Source organism: Ursus arctos, unplaced genomic scaffold (assembly GCF_023065955.2).
Source record: "Ursus arctos isolate Adak ecotype North America unplaced genomic scaffold, UrsArc2.0 scaffold_2, whole genome shotgun sequence".
In the NCBI taxonomy this organism is placed as follows: domain Eukaryota; kingdom Metazoa; phylum Chordata; class Mammalia; order Carnivora; family Ursidae; genus Ursus; species Ursus arctos.
In genome coordinates, this window is record NW_026622874.1 from 16,683,992 (window position 1) to 16,711,485 (window position 27,494).

The following is a 27,494-nucleotide window of genomic DNA, read 5'->3' on the forward strand; positions in this document are numbered from 1 at the left end:
ACTGCTGCCCTGGCCAACACCTTGATTGTAGCCTGGTAGAAACCCTGAGCCAAGGAACTCAGTTACACTGCACCATAATTCCTGACGCAAGATACTAAATGTTTATTTTTTTTAAGTCATCAAATTGGAGCATAACTTGTCACACGGTAATAGATAACTAATGCAAATGCCTACTACTATGTGCCCTTCTCTTAATATCTGAAAAAGAGTCAGTAGGGGAAAATTACTCAAAAATTAAATGTAGGTTTCTAATAGACCAAAAGGACTAGCAAGATATGATACTGAAGTAAATAAGTACGTTAAATCTGAAAAGCAGATTTAATTTCTTAGATTGGTATACATCAATATCTAAACCAACACTCATCATAACCCCAATAAAAATTAAGTCTAAGATCACAAAGTTAATTTCCAACATATGAATGCTAATCTTAGGAAAAGAAATTCAAAAAGTAGTAGTTTGCCTCCTGGTCAGCCTACATTTTGCTTGAATAAGTTCAAGTATAAATTATACAACAGGAGACAAGACCTCTAACAACTATATTCATTTTGAGGATTAAGCATGCAAATACTTTATAATACATGCAAGAAAATATAATCATTAACTTCATTCTGTCTGTACTAAATCATGAGGTATTAATCAATGAATTTCCTAAACTAAGTTTTATTTTTTTATTTATTTGAGAGAGAGAGAGAGAAAACATGCACACAAGCGGGAGGAAGGGGAGGAGGAGGAAGAGCAGAGGAAACGGAAAGACTCTCAAGCAGGCTCCACATCCAGGGAGGAACCTGCCCCACATCAATCTCACAACCCTGAGATCATGACCTGAGCCGAAATCCAGAGTCAGACGCTCATCTGACTGAGCCACCCAAGCACCCCTAAAGTTTATTACGATTACATAGCACTACTGTACCTGACTCCAATTATGAAGAAATTTGTGAAATTCAAAGTAATTTTTAATTTTTTTTAAACTGTAAGTTTTCAAAGTCTGTTAACCTAGCACTAAATTTTCAAATTTGTAGCTCCTCAGAGTCTCTTGTATAATTAAACCTGAAATACTCAAAATCACTCAATCACGGGTACATTAAAAAAAAGAAAACCAAAATGTATTAATGACAATATAATATGTGCACAAAAAAGGCAACAATATCCGGAAGTACTTAGAACTAGCACACTTCTTGGTTAAACTGTCCACCATTAGAATATATGGTTCGGGGGGTGGGGGGGAGAAATCATTCAATCGCAAGGATCAAACTAAAATTAAGCTGTACAATTCTAAAGCACAATTGACCCAGACATTTAAAGACAAAAATATACAAACAATGGTACTAAGAGCTGTGTGATCAAACACAGTATCTTAGAAGATATTGTTCAAGGCCATCAGTCACCACATCAGAGAGAGGACAAATTCATATTACGAGGAAGAGTTATTTACTGGGAAACAATTCTCTATCAATCTCTCCCATTTCAGGACATGCTGTCATAGCTTTTGTTCCAAATTATCTTTTCAAGGATGTTTCTACAGCAAATACCCTAGCAATACAGAAATAGTGACTTTTTCCAGGACAGAGGGCAGATTTGTTTTCTGATCAATATGGTAAAAATAGTATCTCCCTAAAGGGCAAAGACTAGACAGGTTTTCCAGCAGACCCCTTTAGAAGACTGGGATTCCCTAAGCTCAAGGTTCCTTACTTGTTACATAAATCCACTGTATGTGCAGCATTCACCTGAGCCCATCTCTACATCGCCCCTATGGGACTTGAGAGTCCAAGAAAAGATGCAAACACGCAACAGCTGTGCCAGATGTGCCATAATAAAGTCTTGTATCTCCAGCACAGAAGTCTCATCATGGAACTGACAGCACAAAGGAAACTGTGACAGGCTAATTTGTCAGCCTGCTAGTAAGGTATTAATCTCAGAATCTTCACAAGTTTTTTTTAGAGTTACGTACTGTATCTTTATTACCTGAGACATTTTCAAATCTAACAATTTTGTTGCAAGCATTAAAAGATACCCAGAAAAGCACTGAAAAACCTCAGGGACTAACGAAAACCTTAAGTAATACAGGACACAGATAATGAACAGCCATTTAATTTAACCCCTAGACATCCCCATGTTTGGACTGTACACTTAATTGAGTCATTTACTCATTCACTATCAGGTAATTTCTCATGTACTTAATCCCACTTTCAATGAGTTCAAAGTCTAAGGCAGAAAGAGGCATACGGAACTACTGCAAAACAATTTCACATTCTGTTTTAAAGTTGGGAGATATGTACGGAATATGAAAAACCATCACTTTTCCAAAGAATTTTCTATAAGAAAAAGATGTTGAATGTACATATTAAATTAATAATTTTATTTCCATATATAACATTTTCAGCTTTGCTAGTCAAAGCGTAGTCCAAGAACCAAGAATATCATCACCTGAAGCGTGCTAGAAATGCAGATTATGGGGCTCCAAAACATACACCCTTAATCAGAACTTCGATTCTAACAAGATCTTCAGGTGATTCTTACACATACTGAAGTTTAAAAAGTCCTCGCCAAAAAAGAAAATAAAAAAATCAAGAGGAATAAATTTTACACTTGATCTTAACCAAAAGGCCAAGAAGCAACAGAATAATAAATTTTAAATTTATACTGAAGATAATGTTTTTTGTTAATAGACATATTAAAATCACAATTATTAGCTCAGCAAAACTTAAGGATAAGAGAAAAATAGTCATAAACCATATAAAGAATATTTAGCTATTAACAATATCATTATACAGAAAAATACAATTTGAACAAAGTAAGAAAAAGTTAAAAAACAGACATCATGAATGTCAAAAAAGGGGAAAATATCAAACTAGATAATGTAAAGGTTCTGACAATGCTCACTAACAGAACTTCATCAAAATAAAAACATCTCTCATCTTTTTATTTTCACAAATAATAGTCTAGAACTTAGCACATTACAGACGTTACATGTATTTTTTAAATGACTAAAAAACAACCTAATTAGACAACTTAAAATAAAAATATAAGAGATTTGTGACAGGAATTTAAATACAAAACTGCTTTCAAAGTTATGTTAGCATTCTCCCTATAGCACAGGATTTTGCCTTTGATTTTCCCATATTTTGTACAAGTGTGAAATGACTAAGGAATTTTATGAACGTTAAATTAGTACATTCTGATTATAAGATTACTAATAAAAAAAATCATCTTTTTGCTATCTTTCATGTCTTCTACTTTCCAGATTCTAAGTAGGTAGCTATATTTTTACTTCTATTTTCCCCCAGGGTGCATTTTTGCCATAAGGTAAATTTGCAACACATTCTAAAGACTTTATTATCTAAAATTTCCAAAATTCTCTTTTCAGGGTGAAGGGTAGGCTGTCATTTGATAATTCTCTTTTCTATTTTTTATCGCTTTGAGGTAAGTCATTGTATTCAATCCTACAAAAAACTTTTCAGCAAATCTCCCAAAAGGGATTTTTAAAATATCAAGTTCTAAGGTAAAAGAAGTTAAAATAACAAAGAGTTAGAAAACCGCCTACAACTCAAATGCTTTTTAAATGTTTATATAAACTTTTTAGCGTGAAATCTCTTTACAAAAATGGGGAAAAGTGGTAATAGTCAGCAACAGTAAATGAAACATTATGTAAAAGATACAAAATAATATACCTCTCTTTTATTTCTTCTTGCAACCTTGAGGAATTCCATAAGGATCTGTAGTTGGGCTGCATGTGATTCCTATAAAAGAAAATTATAATTGTTCTTTTAAAAATATAACTACAAGTTCAAAGTTTTCTTTAACACCACAGTATAACCAGTATGAAGCAAATTCATGCATCCATTTAAGTTAGCCTATTACTTCTACTTAATCAGTTTTCCCATTCACTAAGTGGGATTTTTAAAAGCAAGCCATTTTCAGGGTGCCTGCGTAGCTCAGTTGGTTAAGCCTCTGCCTTCCACTCGGTCATGATCCCAGGGTCCTGGGATGGATATCCGCATCAGGCTCGCTGCCCAGTGGGCAGTCTGCTTCTTCTTCTGACCCTGCCCCCATGTGTACTCTCCATCTCTCTCTCTGAAATAAATAAAATCTTTAAAAAAACAACAACAACAACAACAAGCCATTTCCCCCAAAACTAAAACTAATTTTAAGAAACAAGTGTTTTAAATTACAGTCCTCATCTACCATGCTGAAAAAACTATTTATGTGAAATGGCAATTCTGTTATCTGTCCCAGCTTTCTCTTCCAACCAAACTAACAGAATATCAAGACAAAAATCACAGTGGAATCAACATAGTTTCTAGACACTAAGATCACTTTCTCCATAAGAATTCCATTTGCAGGAGAATAAGGAATATGGAAGGAATCCGTATCTTTCAGAAATTAAACTTACTATTTGTGGTTATTACCACTCACACAGATGTGAGAGTTAATATATTTCCACAGAAAACTTCAGTCAAAATCAAACATTTAAAAACAAATCTTTTAATATAATCAAGTGGAGGGAAAAGTAAATAACCCAAATTGGTAAGTGAAACAAACATGTAACAGATAAAAGATAATTATAAGCTTGACATTTTCTGGATATAAAATACAAAATTGCAAATATTTATCTTTTACCGTTAAAATTCACACAAAGAACCAAGTAATTCCAGGCGAACCTGATGAATGAATATATGTAAAAGAGTATCAAAAGCTAAAAATGGAATGAGATGGCTTATAAACAAAGGTAACTCTTTGATTTCTTATATACTTGAAAAAATAATAATAATGCTGAGTAAATCACTTCCAAATCAAACAAAGATTAATAAAATTTTCATCTACCTTGCTATGCAACAGAATTATCTGGGGCATTTGTTGAAATAAACACAGGGACAGGAATCTTTGTTTAACAACTCCCCAGATGGTAAGAATAAGCCAGTCAAAACTTGCAAAATCACTAAGATATTACTCATACCACAAAGGCATAGCCATCCCACTCCCAGAGTCTATCCCCCCTGAGGAGAGAGAAGGAATCTTTATATTTTTAAACGTAAGAGGCAAAATAGGTCAATGAAATGTTTAAGTCAAGACAATAAGGACGAGGGAGAACAAATATGAAGTGACAATCACATTAGGATATTCCCATTAACATAACTGAATTAATGTTTCATAACTGAATAAACTTATAAAACACAGTATCATGAAGATATAAAGTGATGTTTTCTCCAAAGACTTTATTGGCAACATGGCATCATTAAAATCATATCTCTCAATAATCAGTCTCAATGTAAATGGCCTAAATGCTCCGATAAAACACCACAGGGATGCAGATTGGATAAAAAGACATGACCCATCCATTTGCTGTCTACAAGAGACTCATTTTGAACCTAAAGATACATTCAGACTGAAAGTAAAGGGATGGAATACAATCTTTCATGCCAATGGACCTCAAAAGAAAGCTGGGGTAGCAATTCTCATATCAGACAGATTGGATTTTAAACTAAAGACTATAGTTAGAGACACAGAAGGGCACTATATTATTCTTAAAGGATGTATACAACAAGTGGATATGACAATTATAAATATATATGCCCCCACCAGGGGAGCAGCAAGATACACAAGCCAACTCTTGTGTATCTCAAAGCTACCAAACTCATTCTATGAGGCCAATATTACCTTAATCCCCAAACCAGGCAAAGACCCCATCAAAAAGGAGAATTACAGACCGATTTCCCTAATGAATATGGATGCCAAAATCCTCAACAAGATCCTGGCTAATAGAATCCAACAGTACATTAAAAGGATTATCCATCATGACCAAGTGGGATTCATACCTGGGATGCAAGCATGGTTCAACATTCGCAAATCGATCAGCGTGATACATCATAACAAGAAAAGACTCAGGAACCATATGATCCTCTCAATTGATGCAGAAAAAGCATTTGATAAAATACAGCATCCTTTCCTGATTAAAACCCTTCAGAGTGTAGGAATAGAGGGTACATTTCTCAATCTCATAAAAGCCATCTATGAAAAGCCTACAGCAAATATTATTCTCAATGGGGAAAAGCTGGAAGCCTTTCCCTGAAGATCAGGAACACGACAAGGATGCCCACTCTCGCCACGCCACTATTATTCAACAAAGTACTAGAAGTCCTTGCAACAGCAATCAGACAACAAAAAGGGTTTTAAAAGGTATCCAAATCGGCAAAGACGTCAAAATGTCTCTCTTCGCAGATGACATGATACTCTATATGGAAAACCCAGAAGAATCTACTCCCAAGCTATTAGAAGTTATAGAGTAATTCAGGGGCACCTGGGTAGCGCAGTCTTTAAAGCGTCTGCCTTCGGCTCAGGGCGTGATCCTGGGGTTCCGGGATCGAGTCCCACATCAGGCTCCTCCGCTATGAGCCTGCTTCTCCCTCTCCCACTCCCCCTGCTGTGTTCCCTCTCTCGCTAGCTGTCTCTCTGTCACATAAATAAATAAAATCTTTAAAAAAAAAAAAAAAGTTATAGAGTAATTCAGTAATGTGGTGGGATACAAAATCGATGCTCAGAAATCAGCTGCATTTCTATACACAAATAATGAGACTGAAGAAAGAGAAATTAGGGAATCCATCCCATTTACAATAGCACCAAAAACCATACGTTACCTTGGAATTAACTTAACCAGAGACGTAAAGGACCTATATTCTAGAAACTATAAATCACTCTTGAAAGACATTGAGGAAGACACAAAAAGATGGAAAAATATTCCATGCTCATGGATTGGAAGAATTAACATAGTTTAAATGTCCATGCTACCCAGAGCTATCTACACTTTCAATGCTATCCCAATCAAAATACTGAGGACATTTTTCAAAGAACTGGAACAAATAGCCCTTAAATTTGTATGGAACCAGAAAAGGCCCCGAATCTCCAAGGAACTGTTGAAAAGGAAAAACAAAGCTGGGGGCATCACAATGCCGGATTTCGAGCTGTACTACAAAGCTGTGATCACAAAGACAGCATGGTACTGGCACAAAAACAGACACATAGACCAATGGAACAGAATAGAGAACCCAGAAATGGACCCTCGGCTCTTTGGGCAACTACTCTTTGATAAAGCAGGAAAAAACATCCGATGGAAAAAAGACAGTCTCTTCAATAAATGTGCTGGGAAAATTGGACAGCTACATGCAAAAGAATGAAACTTGACCACTCTCTCACACCATACACAAAGATAAACTCCAAATGGATGAAAGACCTCGATGTGAGACAGGAATCCATCAAAATCCTAGAGGAGAACATGGGCAGCAACCTCTATGACATCTGCCACAGCAACCTTTTTCGTGACACATCTCCAAAGGCAAGGGAAACAAAAGATAAAATGAACTTGTGGGACTTCATCAAGATAAAAAGCTTCTGCACAGCCAAGGAAACAGTCAAAAAAACTAAGAGGCAGCCCACGGAATGGGAGAATATATTTGCAAATGACACTACAGATAAAGGACTGGTATCCAAGATCTACAAAGAACTTCTCAAACTCAATACGCGAGAAACAAATAAATCAAAAAATGGGCAGGAGATATGAACAGACACTTTTCCAATGAAGACATACAAATGGCTAACAGACACATGAAAAAATGTTAAAAATCATTAGCCATCAGGGAAATTCAAATCAAAACCACACTGAGATACCACCTTACACCAGTTAGAATGGCAAAAATAGACAAGGCAAGAAACAACAATTGTTGGAGAGGATGTGGAGAAAAGGGATCCCTCCTACATTGTTGGTGGGAATGCAGGTTGGTGCAGCCACTCTGGAAAAAAGTGTGGAGGTCCCTTAAAAAGTTAAAAATTGAGCTACCCTATGACCCAGCCATTGCACTACTGGGTATTTACCCCAAAGATACAGACGTAGTGAAGAGAAGGGCCATATGCACCCCAATGTTCATAGCAGCATTGTCCACAATAGCCAAATCGTTGAAGGAACCAAGATGCCCTTCAACAGATGACTGGATTAAGAAGTTGTGGTCCATATATACAATAGAATATTACTCAGCTATCAGGAAGAACGAATTCTCAACATTTGCTGCAACATGGACGGCACTGGAGGAGATAATGCTAAGTGAAATAAGTCAAGCAGAGAAAGACAATTATCATATGATTTCTCTCATCTATGGAACATAAGAACTAGGAAGATCGGTAGGGGAAGAAAGGGATAAAGAAAGGGGGGTAATCAGAAGGGGGAATGAAGCATGAGAGACTATGGACTCTGAGAAACAAACTGAGGGCTTCAGAGGGGAGGGGGGTGGGGGAATGGGATAGACTGGTGATGGGTAGTAAGGAGGGCACGTATTGCATGGTGCACTGGGTGTTGTAGGCAACTAATGAATCATCGAACTTTACATCGGAAACCGGGGATGTACTGTATGGTGACTAACGTAATAAAAAAACTTTAAAATAAATTTTTTAAAAAAGTGATGTTTTCTCGCGAAACAAACTGGTATTTATAAGACCTTAGACACATTCCTGAAAAGTAAGTTAAACTATCACAGAGAACAAATTGACAGGGGCTCTGTGTCCCAACAATGGTGACAAATACCCTCTGCATCTTTCTTAGAACTTCTTTACGCTAATTATCTATCACTGTCTACAGGTTATTTGGTTAGAGCGCAAAGGCCATATCTTTATACAAAAAGGAACATACACAGTCAACGTTCTTAATTCATTTGCAAAGGATGTGAACAAACTACCTTCAAAATACTAACTTTGACTACTTCATTTCAGTCTATCAACTATGACATGTAAATAAGGTAAGAATGCAACTGATTTGGAGAAAGGGGGAGAAAGCCCCCAAAGCCTCAAGGTCAAAGGAAAACTAGGACCAACTAGTACACTAGGAATTTAACTCAGCAAATGGCATCTCTTCTGAAATTTAATCGTCTTTAAAGGAATAATTTCAAGAAAGGAGATAAATGGCAAATTTCTGAAACTATAATTTCATATGTAAATATAAAAGTACATAAAAGAAATAGTACACAATTAAAAAAGAAAATGCTTAAAAATGGGAAGAATATAGCCGATTTTATCAAAATAAAATAGCCATATAATGTTCTGTTAGAACTGTCTCAGAAATTGGGGGCGCCTGGGTGGCACAGTGGTTAAGCATCTGCCTTTGGCTCAGGGCGTGATCCCAGCATTATGGGATCGAGCCCCACATCAGGCTCTTCCACTATGAGCCTGCTTCTTCCTCTCCCACTCCCCCTGCTTGTGTTCCCTCTCTTGCTGGCTGTCTCTATCTCTGTCGAATAAATAAATTAAAAAAAAAAAAAAAAGAACTGTCTCAGAAATTGAACAGGAAAGTAATACTTTAAATAAGTCATTTAACCCACCACTAAAAGTAAAGTACAAGAAGGTAATTCTCTAATCATTTCTTGCAATTGCCAAAGCTTCCATCAATGATATGATCATTTAGCCTAATTATCTCATTTTCAGATGAGGAAACTGGAGTAAAAGTGAAAAAAAAATTAAGAAAAAAAGAAGAATATATTTAGATTCTTATTCTCCACCCTTAGTGCTCTGCAATATAGCAAGTTTTATCACATTTGTCCCATCTGGTTTACAGTCAATTGTCTCAAAAGAGACCACGTCTGATCTGAAAAGGAATATGCTTCAATTTTTTATTAAACATTGGTTTTGTATTTTTCAAATCTTTTCTGCAATTAACTTTTTTATTCTAAAAATCACATAAGATTATCTCTACTATGAAAACAGAAGCAACTGCCTGATCATAGCCCACAGGTGAATTATATAATTAACTCTTCATGTCCCAATTCCATATCCCTCTGATATTGGCTTCTAAAGAACTTTCCAACTGGGTAAAAATACACTGGTCAGACCTATGAGAAGATCTAGTCTAACTAACCTTTATATATTTTACTAGAAATGAATAATATGGGCCTTATAAGCTTAGATACTATGAGTTCATCTTCCCAAGAAGAGTTAACTCTGAGTAGTTTCTCAAAGGAGGGCAACTGGAATTTTGAAGGAAGAAATGTTTCCTTATATAAGACTTTCCAAGTAGAACAATAAGGCATGTTATTTAGAAATTAGAAGTAAAAATAAAAGTTTGCTCCTAGGAGTTAATATTAAAGATAAGGAGTAATGTAACTGAGGACTGCTGATTTTTTGCTATAAACCTTTTAAGATCGTTTGACTTTGTAAATTAGGAGAATATTTTACTTAGATTTTTGTTTTTCAAAGAAGGAGAAGGCAAAGAGGGTCAGGGGAACAAGAAAGAACAGAAGACAAGATAAAACTTTCCAGATATTGGGGCGCCTGGGTGGCACAGCGGTTAAGCGCCTGCCTTCGGCTCAGGGCGTGATCCCGGCGTTATGGGATCGAGCCCCACATCAGGCTCCTCTGCTGGGAGCCTGCTCTTCCTCTCCCACTCCCCCTGCTTGTGTTCCCTCTCTCGCTGGCTGTCTCTATCTCTGTCAAATAAATAAATAAAATCTTTAAAAAAAAAAAAAAAAACTTTCCAGATATGTCAGGAAGCCAAAAGTTCTAGCATTATACCCTAAAAACACTGTAAAATCTTATCAATGTCTCCCCTACTTGGCTTCGGGTTTTTTATCTATAAAATAAGCATGTAAAACTTCACAAATGAGCCATATTGCCAGATCTTACACAAATGTTACTATTATTTGATAATTTTTCTCTGTATCAATACATAGTTTCCTTAAAACTGCCAAAAAAACTCTACAGTATATGCACTTCTGGTATTATGACTAGCTACAATAGCCTTGAACAGCTGAGGATACATGTAGGCTTTTTTTTTTCTTAATATTTTATTCATTTATTTGACAGAGAGAGAGAGACAGTGAGAGGGGGAACACAAGCAGGGGGAGCGGGAGAGAAACAGGCTCCCTGCCAAGCAGGGGAGCCCATCATGGGGCTAGATCCCAGGACTCTGGGATCACAACCTGAGCCAAAGGCAGATGCCTAACGACTGAGCCACCCAGGCGTCCCACATGTAGACCTTTCAAAGCATACGTGCACACAGAGTTTTAAGGGAATTAATTCACAAATTCTCAACCTTCAATATCTGTTCATCAGACATCATTCCATTTCTAAACTCCAACCTCTTCTTTCAAAATTTCTTTTCATTCTTTAAAGAAGTTTAAAAACGGATGGTAGGTGGGAGAAAGATGTATCTTTAACCCACCTGAAATTTACCTTGATACAGTCTCTGGGGTATGAAAGGCTCTAGAACAGCAAAACAAAGAAATAAAATACTGCTGCTTAAAAAAGCGAATTACTTTAAGTAAAGACTAGATAACAAAACTTTTTATAAAAATAACAACTCTTCGGGCACCTGGGTGACTCAGTCAGTTAAGCATCCAACTTGTGATTTCGGCTCAGGTCATGATCTCATGGGTCCTGAGACTGAGGCCCCGCATCAGGCTCAGCAATCAGTGGGGAGTCTGCTTGAGAGTCTCTCCCTCTGCCCCTCCCCCAACATGGGTGCACACTCTCTCAAATAAATAAATATTATTTTAAGAATAACCAATCTTTTATAAATTACTCTTAAGACTAGATAACAAATCTCTTTTTAAGTCAAGTAATTTCCAGTTCTTTGCATTGAACAACAAGAATTATGAATCAAAAACTGACAGCTAGAAGAAAAATTTTTAAATCCATAGTCGTATTAGTAAATTAATATACCTCTCTGCACTGGAAAGGGTTTTACTGTGAAAATTTTTTAATAGGGATGCCTAAGTGGTTCAGTCGGTTAAGCGTCTGCCTTTCAGCTCAGGTCATGATCCCAGGGTGCTGGGATCAAATCCAACATCAGGCTCCTTGCTCAGCAGGGAGCTTGCTTCTCCCTCTGCCTGCCTATTCCCTCTGTTTATGCTCTATCTCTCTGTGTGTCTCTCTCTCTGACAAATAAATAAAATCTTAAAAGAAAAAAAAAATTTTTTAATAAAAATTGTTAAATAGAAGATACAAACACCCAATTAAATAATTAAATGTAAAGAATATAAATGATCCCCTGAAACAATTTCAAAACATGTGCTTCAGGGGCACCTGGGTGGCTCAGTTGTTAAGCATCTGCCTTCGGCTCAGCACGTGATCCAAGAGTCCTGGATCAAGCACCGCATCGGGCTCCCTGCTCTGCGGGGAGCCTGCTTCTTCCTCTCCCACTCCCCCTGCTTGTGTTCCCTCTCTCGCTGGCTGTCTCTCTCTCTGACAAATGAATAAATAAAATCTTTAAAAAAAAAAAGGAAAAAGAAAAAGAAAACATGTGCTTCAAAATATACAAGGAATAGGGGCATCTGGGTGGTTCAGTCACTTAAGCACCTGCCTTCAGCTCAGGTCGATTCTGGAGTCCTGGCATCAAGCCCCACATTAGGCTCCCTCCTCAGCAGGGAGCCTCCTTCCCCTTCCCTGCCCCTCCCCCAGGCTCATGATCTCTCTCTCTCTCTCTCTCTCTCAATCTCTCAAATAAATAAAATCTTTAAAATATATAAGAGGAATATTTATAAAAAGTGACAATATAAATTGTACATAGAATAAGCAACTAAAATTTCAAAGAACTGTTATCATATACACACATTCACAATACAAAATATTTAAATTAAAAAAAATAGTAACCAACACTCTTCAGATTATAATGTAAAAGGTTACTCCCAGTAACAATAAAAAAGAGATAAACTAAAAAGTAAAATACTACAGTTGACCCTTAAACAGCACAGGAATTAGGGACACCAATCCCCAGCACAGTCGAAAATCCACATATAACTTTCAACCTTCCAAAATTTTAACTACTAATAGCCTACTGTTGACCAGAAGCCTTACTTATAACATAGTCAATTAATATAGTCTGCACATGTATTATATACTATATTCTTACAATAAAGTAAGCTAAAGATAGTAAAATGTTTTTAAAAAGAAATCACAAAGAAAATATTTTTATAGTATTTATTTTTTAAAGACCTGTGTATAAGTGGACTTACACAGCTCAAACCCATGTTGTTCAAGGGTCAACTATACTCTTTAAAGTCAATGGACTGAAACCAAAGCAACAACTGAACCCAAACTCAGCTAAATTCCCAATTAGACCAAAGAGAGATAAATCTCTTATCCTTGCTCCCTGACAATGGAAAAGGCAATACCTTTCAAGAAGATAGTATTAACTACTGGAGTCTCTATACACTTTTGAATACAGAATGTCTAAGCTACAATTTAAAAAATTAAAAGACATGCAAAGATGGAAAGTCAAAAGAAAAAACAGGTAAAAGAATGAAATTAACAGATGATCCAAATGCTGGAATGGGCAAAAAGGACTTTAAAACATTACTAAACATTGTTAAGGAATTAAGAGGAAAAGTAGACAATACAAGTGAAACAAATGAATTACAGAAAAGAAATGGAAAGAACAAAATGTTAATCTTAGCAATGAAGAATTATGGGGTGCCTGGCTGGCTCAGTCAGAAGAGCATGTGACTCTTGATCTGAGGGTCATGAGTTCCAATCCCACACTGGGTATAGAGATTACTTATAGATAAACATTGAAAAAAAATGAAGAATACAAAGTCTGAAATAAAAAAAAATATTGGATGGGGTTAGAAGGAGACTGGACAGGCTGAGGAAAGAAATAATGAACTCAAAGACAGTCCAATATAAATTATTTATACCAATTCGTAGACAGAAAAGAACACCAGAAATATGTAGGATAATATAAAACATTATAACATATAACTGGAATCCTAGGGGAAAAGAAAAGTATAGGGCTGAATAAACCTTCATCATGTTCAAAGAACAGATCCTCTGGTACTGTAAAACAAACAAGATAAATGTTTTTTAAATAAAACTAAAAAATATCAGTCAAGCTACAGAAAACAATATCAAAAAGAGTATCTCTTAAAAAAAACAAAAGAGGGGCGCCTGGGTGGCACAGCGGTTAAGCGTCTGCCTTCGGCTCAGGGCGTGATCCCGGCGTTATGGGATCGAGCCCCACATCGGGCTCTTCTGCTATGAGCCTGCTTCTTCCTTTCCCACTCCCCCTGCTTGTGTTCCCTCTCTTGCTGGCTGTCTCTATCTCTATCGAATAAATAAATAAAACCTTTAAAAAAAAAAAAAAGAATGTCTTAAAAGCAACTAAAGAGAAAAAAGCTATACCACCTTCAGGGAAAGAATAGTAAGAATGACTGCTAATTTCATCAAAAACAAAGAAGTAAAAAGACAATGAAAACATATCTTTAAAGTACTAAAAAGAAAAAAAAAATAACTAGACTTCCATAGAGAACAGAACTATCAGCTCTGCAAGAAATAGTAAAAAAAAAAAAAAGTTATATTGACAAAAGGAAATGAGCAAGATAGCAGCTCAGATACACAAGAAAAAAATGAAAACATCTGAAAGGGTAAATTGGACTTAAAGAGGATTTTTTATTTTTGTGGGGGGTTTTTTGCATCATATCTTCGAAAGTCTATTAACTAAAACAAAAACAAATATTTAGTGAGGTTGAGTAACAATCACAAAAAGCAGGACTTTGGTAAACTGAATTATTGTGAACTTTTACATTTTCCATAAAATAGTATATATTCAGTATTCACTATGAATACATCATCCATGAAGTAGCATACTATAAACTCAAGGTTGGCTATAAAAAGTATTTTATAGGGGCGCCTGGGTGGCTCAGTCGTTAAGCGTCTGCCTTCGGCTCAGGGCATGATCCCAGGGTCCTGGGATCGAGCCCCGTATCGGGCTCCCTGCTTTGCTAGGAGCCTACTTCTTCCTCTCCCACTCCCCCTCCTTGTGTTCCCTCTCTCGCTGGCTGTCTCTCTCTCTGTCAAATGAATAAATAAAATCTTTAAAAAAAAAAGTATTTTATAATCTTTAGAGAAACCACTAGAAATACAATTTTAGAAGTACGTGAAAAATAGAGAAGATAAAAGGTAATACTAAAATGGAAAATCCTAGAAACTTGATTTCTAAAGAAGGCAAGAAAAGAAGAACACAGAATAAATAATATATGGAAAAATAGAATATACCAAAGTGGCAGACCTCAAACCTGACAATATCAATAATTATATTACATTAAAATGAACTTAAGAACTTGAATTAAATAAGTTTATTTGAGTGTGTTTAAAAAAAGAAACTCAGGGACACCTGGGTGGCTCAGTCAGTTGGCTCAGTCTGCCTTCAGCTCGAGTCATGCGAGTCCCATATTGGGCTCCTTGCTCAGCAAGGAGCCTGCTTCTGCCTGCCGCTCCCCCTGCTTGAACTCTCTCTCTCTGACAAATAAATAAAATCTTTAAAAATATATATATATAAAAAAAGAAACGCAACTACATACTATTAAGAGATACATTTTTAAAACACAAGGACAATGATGGAATAAAGTAAAAAAATGAAGAAGGACATACCACGGAAGCTCTAATCATAACTAAGCTACTGAGGCTATCAAAAAATATAAAAGCAGACTTCAGAACAAAAAATATTTCCAGCAATAAACATACACAATTCATAATGGAAAGGGGCTAGTATGTCCAGAAGACATAACAATCCTAAACATGTATATGCCAAAAAACAGGCTTCAAAATACATTAGGCAAAAATCACAATTAATGAAAAATAGACAAAATTATATTTTTAACACACCCTTATCAGTATATAGAAATAAAATATATGACAAAATATAGTACAAATGCCAGAAGAGAGGAAATGAAGTATATTATTCTAAGATTCCTATAATACAGATGAAGGGTATTACTTGAAGTTACAATGTAACAACAATTATATTAAAAATCCAAAAGTGGGCGCTTGGGTGACTCAGTCGGTTGAGTGTCTGCCTTCAGCACAGGTTGTAAATCTCAGGGTCCTGGGATCAAGTCCCGCATCAGGCTCCCTGCTTAGCAGAGAATCTGCTTCTCTCTCTGCTCTTCCCCCACCCTCATATTCTCCCCCCCGCTCAAATAAATAAAATCTAAAAAAACAAAAACAAAACAAAACAAAAAACAAACAAAAGCAACCACTAAGAAACAAAACAAAAACTTACGTGATAAACCCACAAAGCAAATAAAATGGAATCAAGAAAAATACCCAATCTAAAATCATATAAATGTTGTCTGACCACAATGCAATTCAACTAAAATTCAATTACCAAAATATCTATTTGGAAAAGTAGCAACATCCAAAACACACACACACACATATACACACACAACCATCAGACTATCATATTGGCAATAACTAAAAACGAGAAAATACCAGGTGTTCATATAGTACAAACCCAGAGAAGAGCAACCTGGCAATATCTGGCAAGTTAAAATGTGCATGTAAATTCTATACACAGTAATTTCATTCCTTAAATCACTAAATGTATATACATGAGCACAAGAAAACATGTATAACAATAGTAAATGTTAATACTGACACTCACAGCTAAGATTTAGGAAGAACATAAATGTCCATCATAGGGGAATAGATATGTTCGTGCAATGGATCACCATATATAAGTTAAAATGAACTAGATCTATATTTACCAACACAAACCTCAAAAAGTAAACAAAGAGGCATATGTCAAAAGGATAACTACAATATGAAACTTTTTATATAAACTTCTTTTAATTTTAATTTATTTATTTTTGAGAGAGAGAGAGCAAGCACACACAGGAGCGTGCAAGCAGCAGAGGGAGAGGAAGAGAATCTAAAGCAGGGTCCATGCCCCGCACAGAGCCCAATTTACAAAGACTGATTGATTGATTTACTTGAGACTGAAAGAGCACGCATGTGTGCATGGGGGAGAGGGCAGAGGAAGAGAACTGTGGTAACACTGCACAATACATGTACGTCAAGTCATTATGCTGGGTATGTTAAGCTTATACAGTGATATATGTCAGTTATACCTCAGTAAAACTAAAAGAAAAAAATAAATAAAGCCCCCTCTCCCAAAAAATATGGGAGAAATTTCCACCAGCCCGGCCCCCCTCCCAGAATGGGAGAATCATTTTGGTAAGCATAACCTCAGCTACTCCCTTCTTCTACTAAGATTCCCATTGGATCAGATGGAATCCAGATCTAAGCTATATTAATAATCTACCCACAGAATTTTTTTTTTAAAGATTTTATTTATTTATTCGACAGAGATAGAGACAGCCAGCGAGAGAGGGAACACAAGCAGGGGGAGTGGGAGAGGAAGAAGCAGGCTCATAGCGGAGGAGCCTGATGTGGGGCTCGATCCCACAATGCCGGGATCACGCCCTGAGCCGAAGGCAGACACTCAACCGCTGTGCCACCCAGGCGCCCCTACCCATAGAATTTTTTAAACTGAAATTGGAAAGGAAGTCCCTTTTCTTCTTTCAAAAAACATAAATATAAATGAAGAAAGTGCAAATCACCACATTATGTTATAAACATCTAAGAAAAGAAAATCAGACCTGTCCCAAAGAAACAGACACGATAAGCACCAAAGAAAGATCCAACAACATTCAAGTGCCTGATCTCATTTCCTTAGAGTCTCCAGAGAAGCTGGCTATGGTTCCAATCCTCCCAATATTCAGTTGTTAAAACTCTTCCTTTTCACATATGTTAGTTACTCACTCCCTTACCCTGTCAACAGATACCCCCTTTTTGTTTAAGCTAGATCAGAGGGGAATCTACTTATGCTAAGGTGTTGAGTTGCTCCTAATAGATCGTATTCAATTCCAAATACATGCAAACTGACATTTTATATTGTTTATATTTTATGTTGTTCATATTTATTTATATGAAATAAATGCAATTTTACATTTATTTACATTTTATTACATGAAACAGGATATATTTAGTTCCAGTTCCCATCTTTCTAAATGCCTTTATTTAAGCCATACACTACAACTGTCACCAACAGACACCTCCTAAAAGGATTTTATGTAGGTAAAAATAATCTCTATTTTCTCTTCCAAATGTCATGTGAATAAGGGACAATCTGGCAAGGAATATATTCATTATAAGAAAAATGACCAATATAATTATTCCCTATTAAAATGAAACTGTACTTTTTCATGATCTTTCTTATTACTGTTTTTCTTCATATAAACTGGCCACTACAACTTATAAGAAATTTGTCTTTTCTTTCCCTTAAAAAAGGGGAATCTGTTAGAAGTGACACCTTGCGCATGCTCTTTCTTACTGAATAAAATTGGACGGACTGAGTGACAGATACTACCCTATTATTTTTAAACATTTCTGGATCTTTTTCAGTGCAATAAAGACCACCAATTAAAATTTTTTAAAGTTCAACTGCCACTTACTGCTTCCAGTTGTTTCTTCTTCTGGACTAGTAATTCCAACATGAGGTTGACATTGGCCAAATCAAGGTTATCTTGATCAGTTCCCAACAAATCCTGAAATATTTGCCACCTGTGGCCATTCTAAAAATGAAGAAACACAGTAACTTCCTAAGAAGATTGTTTTAAAGAGCCTAAAATAAATGTTTAACTGCTACTTCCTAATATGTTTATTACATAGACATCAAAAATACACTATAATATTCTAACCTACTTCCTAGCCAGTGGTTCCCCACTGCCTTCTAATTATAAATTAAACACTACTTCTCCCTTAAATCAATCTTGGTAACAGATACAGAAGGCATATTCAAGAAAAATGTTAAGTGAGCACATCTAAAGGTGTAATTCCCTTCAAAATAAGTGCTTGGATTTTAATTATTTGTCTAGCTATATTTCAACTTTGCACTTGGTAACGTATTAATTTAGGCTCACTTCCCTCAATAATTTAGGACTGATTTTCTTAAACTGAGAATCTTCCAACAGTTTTTCCAAATTACCAACCATAGTTCCACCCTGCCATATAATCCTCCAAATGTCGTGTATTACAAGCCAACTCTGACTCAATGTGATCCCAGAAGACCTTTCAAAAGATGATCACTAAATTTTAGACAATGCAGTTAACAAAGTTCTTTATTAAACAGAATAATCTTAAACAAATTTTCTTTCAAAAAAAATCAATGACATACTAAGCTTTAATATCTAATACTAAACCAATAAAAACAACAAATCGAAATTTACTAAAAATAGTAATAAGAGTTGAAACATACGGTGCTACTCACTGAGTGGTCCAATTTGAACCTCTTTTCCTCAAATCTTTGCTTCTGTTTGAGAATGAGCTCATTCACTGAAAAGAGAAACAAAACAAAAAGCACATATAATTTGTATTGTTGTCAAATGTACCATCTAATTCTTCTGTTTAAACGCGTTCTATTTTTACTTTTAAAAGCCCCCAAATTAGGGGCGCCTGGGTGGCACAGCGGTTAAGCGTCTGCCTTCGGCTCAGGGCGTGATCCCGGCGTTCTGGGATCGAGCCCCACATCAGGCTCCTCCGCTGTGAGCCTGCTTCTTCCTCTCCCACTCCCTGCTTGTGTTCCCTCTCTCACTGGCTGTCTCTATCTCTGTCGAATAAATAAATAAAATATTTAAAAAAAAAAAAAAAAGCCCCCAAATTAAAAAGATGCTAAGCCAAAAATGCTAGGTTTTCATTTTACTTCAAATCAGAAAACAAATATGCCACAGATTCTAATGCTACAACTGCTATTATTACTACCAATATTATTAAAGGAGAATTCTCTGGAATATGTGCTTTCTCGTACATATCTCAATGATGACACTATCAGCAACTGGAGGGAGACAATTCCTCACTGTGTGAGGCTGTTCCATTCTCCACATGGTACCTAGTTGATTCTATAAGGTAGACACTAAGGATTTTTATTTGTTCTCCTTTTTGTTATTTTCCTATAAATACCATGGCAGATACTGTCAGTTACCTATCCAAAACCATCTCCCCCCCTTTTTCTAAAACAATATATAATTTTTTTCCAAGCCACATACTTTCGGAAAAGCTAAGTTCCACCCCAGCCCAATGGTATGATTCTTGACTAACCTAAGCCAATCTAGGCATTCATACCCTTGGCATAATTGACATGGGATTAAGTTTGTGACCTACTTTTAACCAATGAAGAGTATGCTGTCTTTCACAACAAAAAGGATAGGAAGAAAACAAGTTCTTTCCCTCCCTTCATTAAGAGATGATACCTGGAACTGCTCAGAGCCATCCTGCAATCTTGGGGGGAGCTAGTCAAAGAACCAATACATGCTGGGATAGCGGAACAGAAAGATGGAAAGACCTTGATCCTATCACAGAACCAATGAATTAATCAATTCTACAAATTCTTTTCTTCTGTCTTTAACAATTAACTGATAACAACAAACGAACAAAAACAACAAAAAATCTGATAAAGAAAAAGAAACTAGCACTCAGTTTAGCACTAGGCTAGTACTTTATAGACCTTATCCTATGGGTTATTCTCCCCGTTTTTGTTTTTGTTTTTTAAAGATTTTATTTATTTATTCGACAGAGAGAGAGACAGCCAGCGAAAGAGGGAACACAAGCAGGGGGAGTGGGAGAGGAAGAAGCAGGCTCAAAGCAGAAGAGCCTGATGTGGGGTTCGATCCCATAACGCCGGGATCACGCCCTGAGCCGAAGGCAGACGCTTAACCGCTGTGCCACCCAGGCACCCCTATTCTCCCCGTTTTAAAGATGAGGGAATATTAGCGGGAGCATCAAGAACTTACTCATGGTGACATACAATACAAAACAGAGTTGGGATACAAATCCAACTAACTAATATTTTCCACTATACCACAATCCAACTATAAATACTTTCAAACATACCAGAGAAGTACCAAACTCATACTAGGAATCCAAGCTTCAAAGATAAATAAGACTCAATATAAGTAAGATTCAATCTAAGATTCAAGCAACTCTGAGTAGGAAGACAAATATATATGTGCAGTAGTTACAATGTGATAATCAGTACTATCATTGACGTAGACTTATAAAGAACACAGGACAAGGAGCAAAGTGTAAATGAGCAGGCTACACATAGAAAGGTGACATTATAATTGAGCCATAACATGCACACAGAGATTCATCAAGCAGAAAAAGTGGAAAAGAATTCAGAAGGGTGTGAGAAAGAGGGTGTTAAAGTCATACAAGAGCAGGAGATAAGATGACTTTAAATCAATATGGCTGAAACACAGGGTCAAACTGATTTTGTTAATGATTAATAGGTTATGAACTAAGGCTGGAAATGTAGATAGATGGGAGCCTGATTCTGAAGAGCCTGGTATGTATCTCACAAGCAAAGTTACAATTATAACCCAGGGAAGAGAAAGGAAAGCTTGAAATAATGTAGTGGGAATGAAGAAAAGTACATAATTAAGAGTTTAACGTTTCAGTTACAGAATTAACCATTTGAATAAAAACTGACTTGAACTGTAATACTTAACATGTGTACATTAAATTGCATTTTACTGAGAAATCTCGTGTATCAGTGAACTTGAAGGATAGTCTATATCCATAATTACAATTTTCTGGATCCTTAAAATGACCACAGTACTAATAACAAACAATGCATTTTTACTTCTAAAGCTTCCATTCTAGTAACTATTTTTTTAGAAACAGGAGAGTATAGTTAAAGCACATATACTTGTGAGACAGACTGCTTAGGACCAAATTCCAATTCCACCAATACTACTGTATAACGTTATACAAGTAACCCAATTTCTCTGTGCCTTAGTTTCCTCACCTGAAGAATGAGGATGATAACAAAAGTACCTATCACATAGGACTGAAAATTAAATGAGTTAGCTTACACAAAGCACTTAGGACACTACCTGGCAGTAGGAAGGATGTTATATGCTTTATTTTTTTTTAAGCCAGCATTTTAAACTGAGCATTCAAGCTGTCCCTTCAAAGAATAATACAGTTATTCATAAGGAAGATAAAATTCAATTTATAAATTTTATATATAGACAGAGAAAGCTAGAAAAGAGATTGAGTGAGGGAGAGAGATGGAGGCAGGCAGCTGGAGAGAGGGATAGGGAGAGCTAGAGAGCAAGTCTTGGCAGGAGCGGAGGAGACCAATTGCAGGAATTGGGGGAGGGGGCCAGGTGCAGGATAGATGTGGACAGGAAGACATCACCTTGCAAGAAGCTTCTAGTAAGGGAAGAAAGAAAGCTCTTAAGACCAAGTAGGATGGAAAGAATAGTGAATGTGGAGGAGCGAGGGTACAAGAGGGGAATGAAATAGACTACAATGGAAGGTAGAAGAAAAGATAGGGGAAGGGAAGTCAGAAGAAAAAGGGTCTGTGGTATAGTGTTTAAGGCGGGAAAGGAAAAATCAAAGTACTTGTCTTGACAAAAAATTATATGATTATAATGATCAGAAAACCAAATCTTTTTTGAGTGTTTGGCTTCCAATTCTTTGCTTTCATTAAAATTAAAGAAAGGACTTGACTTGTTAACTAACTGAGCATTAAGATTGTTTTTGATGATAAATAATAAATGTTTTTTTCTTAATTTCTTAAGTCAGACCGAGGTCAAAAAACTGAGTGACGTTACTGTCAACAAAATTTCTTCACTCCCCATCAACCTATCCATGTAAGCAAAGTTTCTCAAGACTTAACTTTAAAACTAAAAAGAAGAATCTTAAACTTACATAATGTTATATATCAATTATATCTCAATTTTTAAAAGGTATGATGATCCTAAATAAATGAATAAACAAATAATAAAAAGAATACAAATGAAACGGATTCCCTGTCCTAGTAATAACTACCAAGGGTACTAGAACTGAGAAAAGCACCAAACCTTATCAGCAGCACATTTTCAATAAATATTTATGTCTAATACATAATAAAATTTGTAAATATTTGTTTGACCAACTACATACTAATAATTCAGTAATAACCCAGAGAAAAATTTGAGATTTTTAAATTCTTAACAGAAAATTATGTTCAAAAAAAAAATTTCTATGTCTATAGTTTCTATTTATATACATTTCAGTTACAGAAAAGTATTACAGATAGACATAAGGATTTCAAGCATGAAAATACATTATATAAGGATAAAATTATGTGAAGGATAATCAATTTAAACAGAAATTCAAAAAGAAAAGGAATGAATAAAATTCCCATTGTTAATGAAAGGTGTCTATTTTCAAATCAATGATAAATATCAAACCACTATGATATTTAGATTTTACTGAATATATTTTAAAAACAGATAAAAGCTTTATTTTTAAATAACCAGATTTATAATACCCCTAAAGTTACATCCTTTACAACTGCTTAAACTTAAAAAGAAAAATTGTGGATGATAATTTTAAACAGGGGATCAATGTGTGAGGAAGAACATTATTTTTCAAAATTTTTATCACTCACCCAAGCAAAAAGTTCTGAAGACCACTGCTACAGAAAACGCATAGTTCAGCCCTTTACCCATGACTCAGGTAAATGTACAGTATTAAAAGGGAAGGGTGCTAGGACACCTGGGTGGCTCAGTCAGTTAAGCACCTGCCTTCAGCTCAGGTCATGATCCCAGGGTCCTGGGATCAAGTCCCACATTGGGCTCCCTCTGCCTGCCACTCTCCCTGCTTGTGATCTCTCCCTCTCTCTCTCTCTGACAAATAAATGAATAAAATCTTTAAATAAATAAATACATACATACATATATACATACATAAATAAAAGGGAAGGGTCCTAAACTATCAATAAATAAGTGCAAGTCTACCTAGTAGCCTTCAAAATTGTAAAACATATACTTATTTCACCATGCTCAAAAAGAAATCTGAAATTAGTTCAAAAGGTTCAAGGTCCTCAACCCAACCAAGAATGACAGGCACTATACAAATAGATCACGTAATCTCAAGCTGAAGCAATGGAAATAAGTAACTTAGAAGAGTTTTATCAGTAAAGGAAAAAAAAAAGTGGAATTCCACGTTCAGAAATAGATCTCAATGGCATCCTGAATGCACAGGATCCCAATCTACCTAATGTGGGAACCTATGAATGTGACTATTATTGTACAAATGGTAAATAGTGAAAGGGATGATGGGAAGAAAAACAGAAAAAGGGGCGCCTGGGTGGCACAGCGGTTAAGCATCTGCCTTCGGCTCAGGGCGTGATCCCGGCGTTATGGGATCGAGCCCCACATCAGGCTCTTCCACTATGAGCCTGCTCCTTCCTCTCCCACTCCCCCTGCTTGTATTCCCTCTCTCACTGGCTGTCTCTATCTCTGTCGAATAAATAAGTAAAATCTTTAAGAAAAAAAAAAAAAAAAGAAAAAGATTTATCAGAATAAAATGTTATTTCCATGGCTGACATTCATAATCACATTAGAAGCTGCACTATAATTAAAGGACTTCAAATATGGGCATAAAATACTTAGACTCCAATTATCTAAAACAAAATTTATTATCTATAAAAAGAGAAGGTTGAAAACTAGATCATCACCCAGGTAATTTCTAGCTCAGAAAATCAGTAACTGTGACTTCACTATTCACTGGATACATGTGATAATATATACTTGATGTATGAAATCACTTTCTAACTAAAACATTACTCTATTTTGAAAGTCCTTCCATACTACTATATAGTGCTCCCTTTAGTTAGAAATTCACATAAAAGAATTTCCAGCTTTTGGACTCGTTAAAGAATGTTGCCTGAGAGGCGCCTGGGTGGCTCAGTCGTTAAGCATCTGCCTTAGGCTCAGAGCGTGATCCCTGCGTTCTGGGATCGAGCCCCACATCAGGCTCCTCTGCTTCACTCCCCCTGCTTGTGTTCCCTCTCTCTCTGTCTGTCTCTCTCTCTGTCAAATAAATAAATAAAATCTGTAACAAAACAAAAAAAAGAATGTTGCCTGAAAATTTTAGTAAACACCAAAACTGTCGGAGCTTAGATTCCTTTCCGTAGTTAACCATTCCAAAAGAAATTTTTTCAAAGTTATGACAACTGATAGAAAAGTGATTCTAGAGCCGATACAGCAGCATTAATCCATGTTTCCGAGTTCAGGGACACAGGATTTTGCTTTGCGGGACTTTCGTTTCCCTTCTACCCAACCTAGCCCATAAAGTCCAGTTCTGCAGGGTATCACACCACTCAATATTTCCTCTTTTCCTAAGTTCCTTCTCCAGGTTCTTAATTTCATTTGCTTCCCCAGGTCACAGACTCTCTTCCACTATCCAGGAATCCAATTACCCAAGTTTCCCCCGCCCCTTTCCCCTTCTCTATTAACACTGTCTTCCCTTGACTCTCACTTCTACACCGGAAGCACAACCAGCAGGATTGCACCACACTGTATAAAGAGAAAGGTACCTATTCTGGACCCCTGGCATCCCCTTTAACCTCACATTCTGTCCATCTATGTAAGAAACTAAGAGTTGTATCAATTTTTTTTGTGAAACTTAAAAACAATATAATACTAACAACACATGGTATAGAAAATATGTCACAAAATAACGAAGACTAGGGAAAGCACCCAGGTGAGTAGGAAAGACTTGCTTTACCCCTACACTAAGTTCTGTAAATAAATTAGTGAGTGCCAGCATACACTTTGGGGGATAGAATATTTTAAATAATAAAGAATCATTCCAAAGACTCACCCAAGAAATTAGGATACAGATGGTCAATATTATCCACAACATAGTTACACTTGGGACATCTATTATTATCCTCCAAACTCTGATGAATACACTTGTAGCTATTAGCAGAAAAAAAATAAAATAGGGTTCATTAAATCAGTGAAGGATTAATAAACTGGTCATAAAATAATGCCTTAAGTCTTCTATTTCTCATTTAAAACAAGTAATTTGTTATCAAATTTCTTTCAGCTTATATTTTATCATAATAAAAATACATAGAGCATTAGGTAACAGTATACAAAAGTTAATATTTAAAAATGAACTTGAATAACAAGTCTACTGGATATAGAATGTTTAAAAAATGTACTTTTAAGTTTATGCAATTTAAATACTATATAACAACACCCAAGAAAAGCAAATGCCTATGATTTAGTTAAGCAAATAGACTATTCTTGTTCTTGGAGGAGTGCTGATATCCTTAATATAAAAAGAGCACATTCAAATAAAAAAAGAAAGTAAGAGAAAAACAGGAAAATCGACAAGACAAACGTTAGTCAATAAGCATGAGAAAATCATCACCTTCGGTAGGATAAAAAAAAAACACTGATTTTAATTATATACTTTTTTTTTTTACCAAACAGAATGAAAAAATTAAAGAAAATACTAGCAGAGTTAAGGAGCACATGTGAATATAAACAACCTCATGTACTGTTGAAGGAAATGTAACTGTCACAACATTTCCAGAAGGCAAGTTGTATGGAAAACCTTAAGGTTTGTATCCTCTTTGATGTAATGATTTTATTTCTAGGAATTTACCCTAAGGAAATGAGCAGAGGTATATACATAGAAAGGTGCTCAATTCAAGATTATCTGTAAAGAGCAAAATAAATGAGAAGCAACCAAAACACTAGGAAATTGACTAAATAATTTTGTAAACATCAATAAAAAAAAATACCCCAAAAAATCATATTGTAATACATAACTATATGCCGTGAAAAATAATCTAATAACTCTTAGTGGTTATAGCTGAAGAAAGAGAATTACAAGAAACGTCCTTACTTACAATATATATTTCGGTAATGTTTGACTTTTTATAATTACATATTACCTTATAATAAAAAAAACTTTTTAAATATTGTTACACTAGGGGTGCCTGGATGGCTCAGTCTTGGCGCGTCTGCCTTCGGCTCAGGTCATGATCTCCTGGTCCTGGCACTGAGCCCCGCACTGGGCTGCCTGCTCATCAGCAAGTCTGCTTGTCCCTCTGCCCCTCCCCACCCCCACTCATGCTCTCCCTCTCTCAAATAAAATCTTAAAATATATATATATACCCGCAAACCCAGAGAAAGATCAAATTGACATTAGGAAAAAAGGCCGCTATATCACTTTTTACAGACTAAAAATGACAATCTCTAAATACAGGATACAGTACAATCGCATTCCTGTTTTTAAAAAATCGCATATGTGTCTGTTTAAAATAAACCAAAAAAGACATTCATCATAATGTTAACAGTGTATGTCTCTAGGTCATAAAATTATGGGAAACTTTTTCTTTTTAAATGTCTACAAGTTTCTAGAGTAAAAATGCACTGCTCCTAACAATCAGGAAAAAAAATTATTTCTAAGAAATTACAAGGGTGATTTATAAAGAAGACTCCTGAAAAGACAGCACGTCTTTTATTCTGTATCCAAATTACTATAAATTTACTTCAGCTTTATAAGTTGAAGCTAATTTTTATAACCCACTTACTTCACTCTACCTTATCAAAACAGAAATCTACATCCATCAGGTTTCTCTGTACTAATTAAAAACTACTTTTTCATCTCACATTTGGTACTTTCAAGATAAATTTAAAAAGGACATCATAGAGAACTGATGCAGTGATGGTCTTTGGCACAGCACAAGGACTTAAAGATCAGAGTAAATGGCAGGCACATAACAGGTACTCAAATATATATAAAACAAATGACTTGTATAGTGTTCCAGAAATAATAACATCACCTCTTGCAACTATGACAAGGCTAGGATTACCATATTACCACATGA

General features: G+C 35.8%; 1 protein-coding gene across 11 annotated transcripts in view; it reads right to left on the reverse strand.

The window, feature by feature from the left end:
• COP1 (COP1 E3 ubiquitin ligase) overlaps window positions 1-27,494 on the reverse strand; it is a 241,666-nt gene that overhangs the window by 182,785 nt on the left and 31,387 nt on the right. For 6 of the 11 annotated variants that reach the window (XM_026509296.4, XM_026509294.4, XM_044387896.3 and 3 more), the window contains exons 3-6: window positions 25,469-25,566; window positions 19,068-19,144; window positions 18,265-18,384; window positions 3,670-3,738 (exon numbers count right to left, since the gene is read on the reverse strand). In XM_026509296.4, the coding sequence (XP_026365081.1) occupies window positions 3,670-3,738; window positions 18,265-18,384; window positions 19,068-19,144; window positions 25,469-25,566 (364 nt within the window). The remainder of the gene's footprint in view (window positions 1-3,669; window positions 3,739-18,264; window positions 18,385-19,067; window positions 19,145-25,468; window positions 25,567-27,494) is intronic. The other 5 variants (XM_048224857.2, XM_026509295.4, XM_048224856.2 and 2 more) reach the window with 1 other exon arrangement.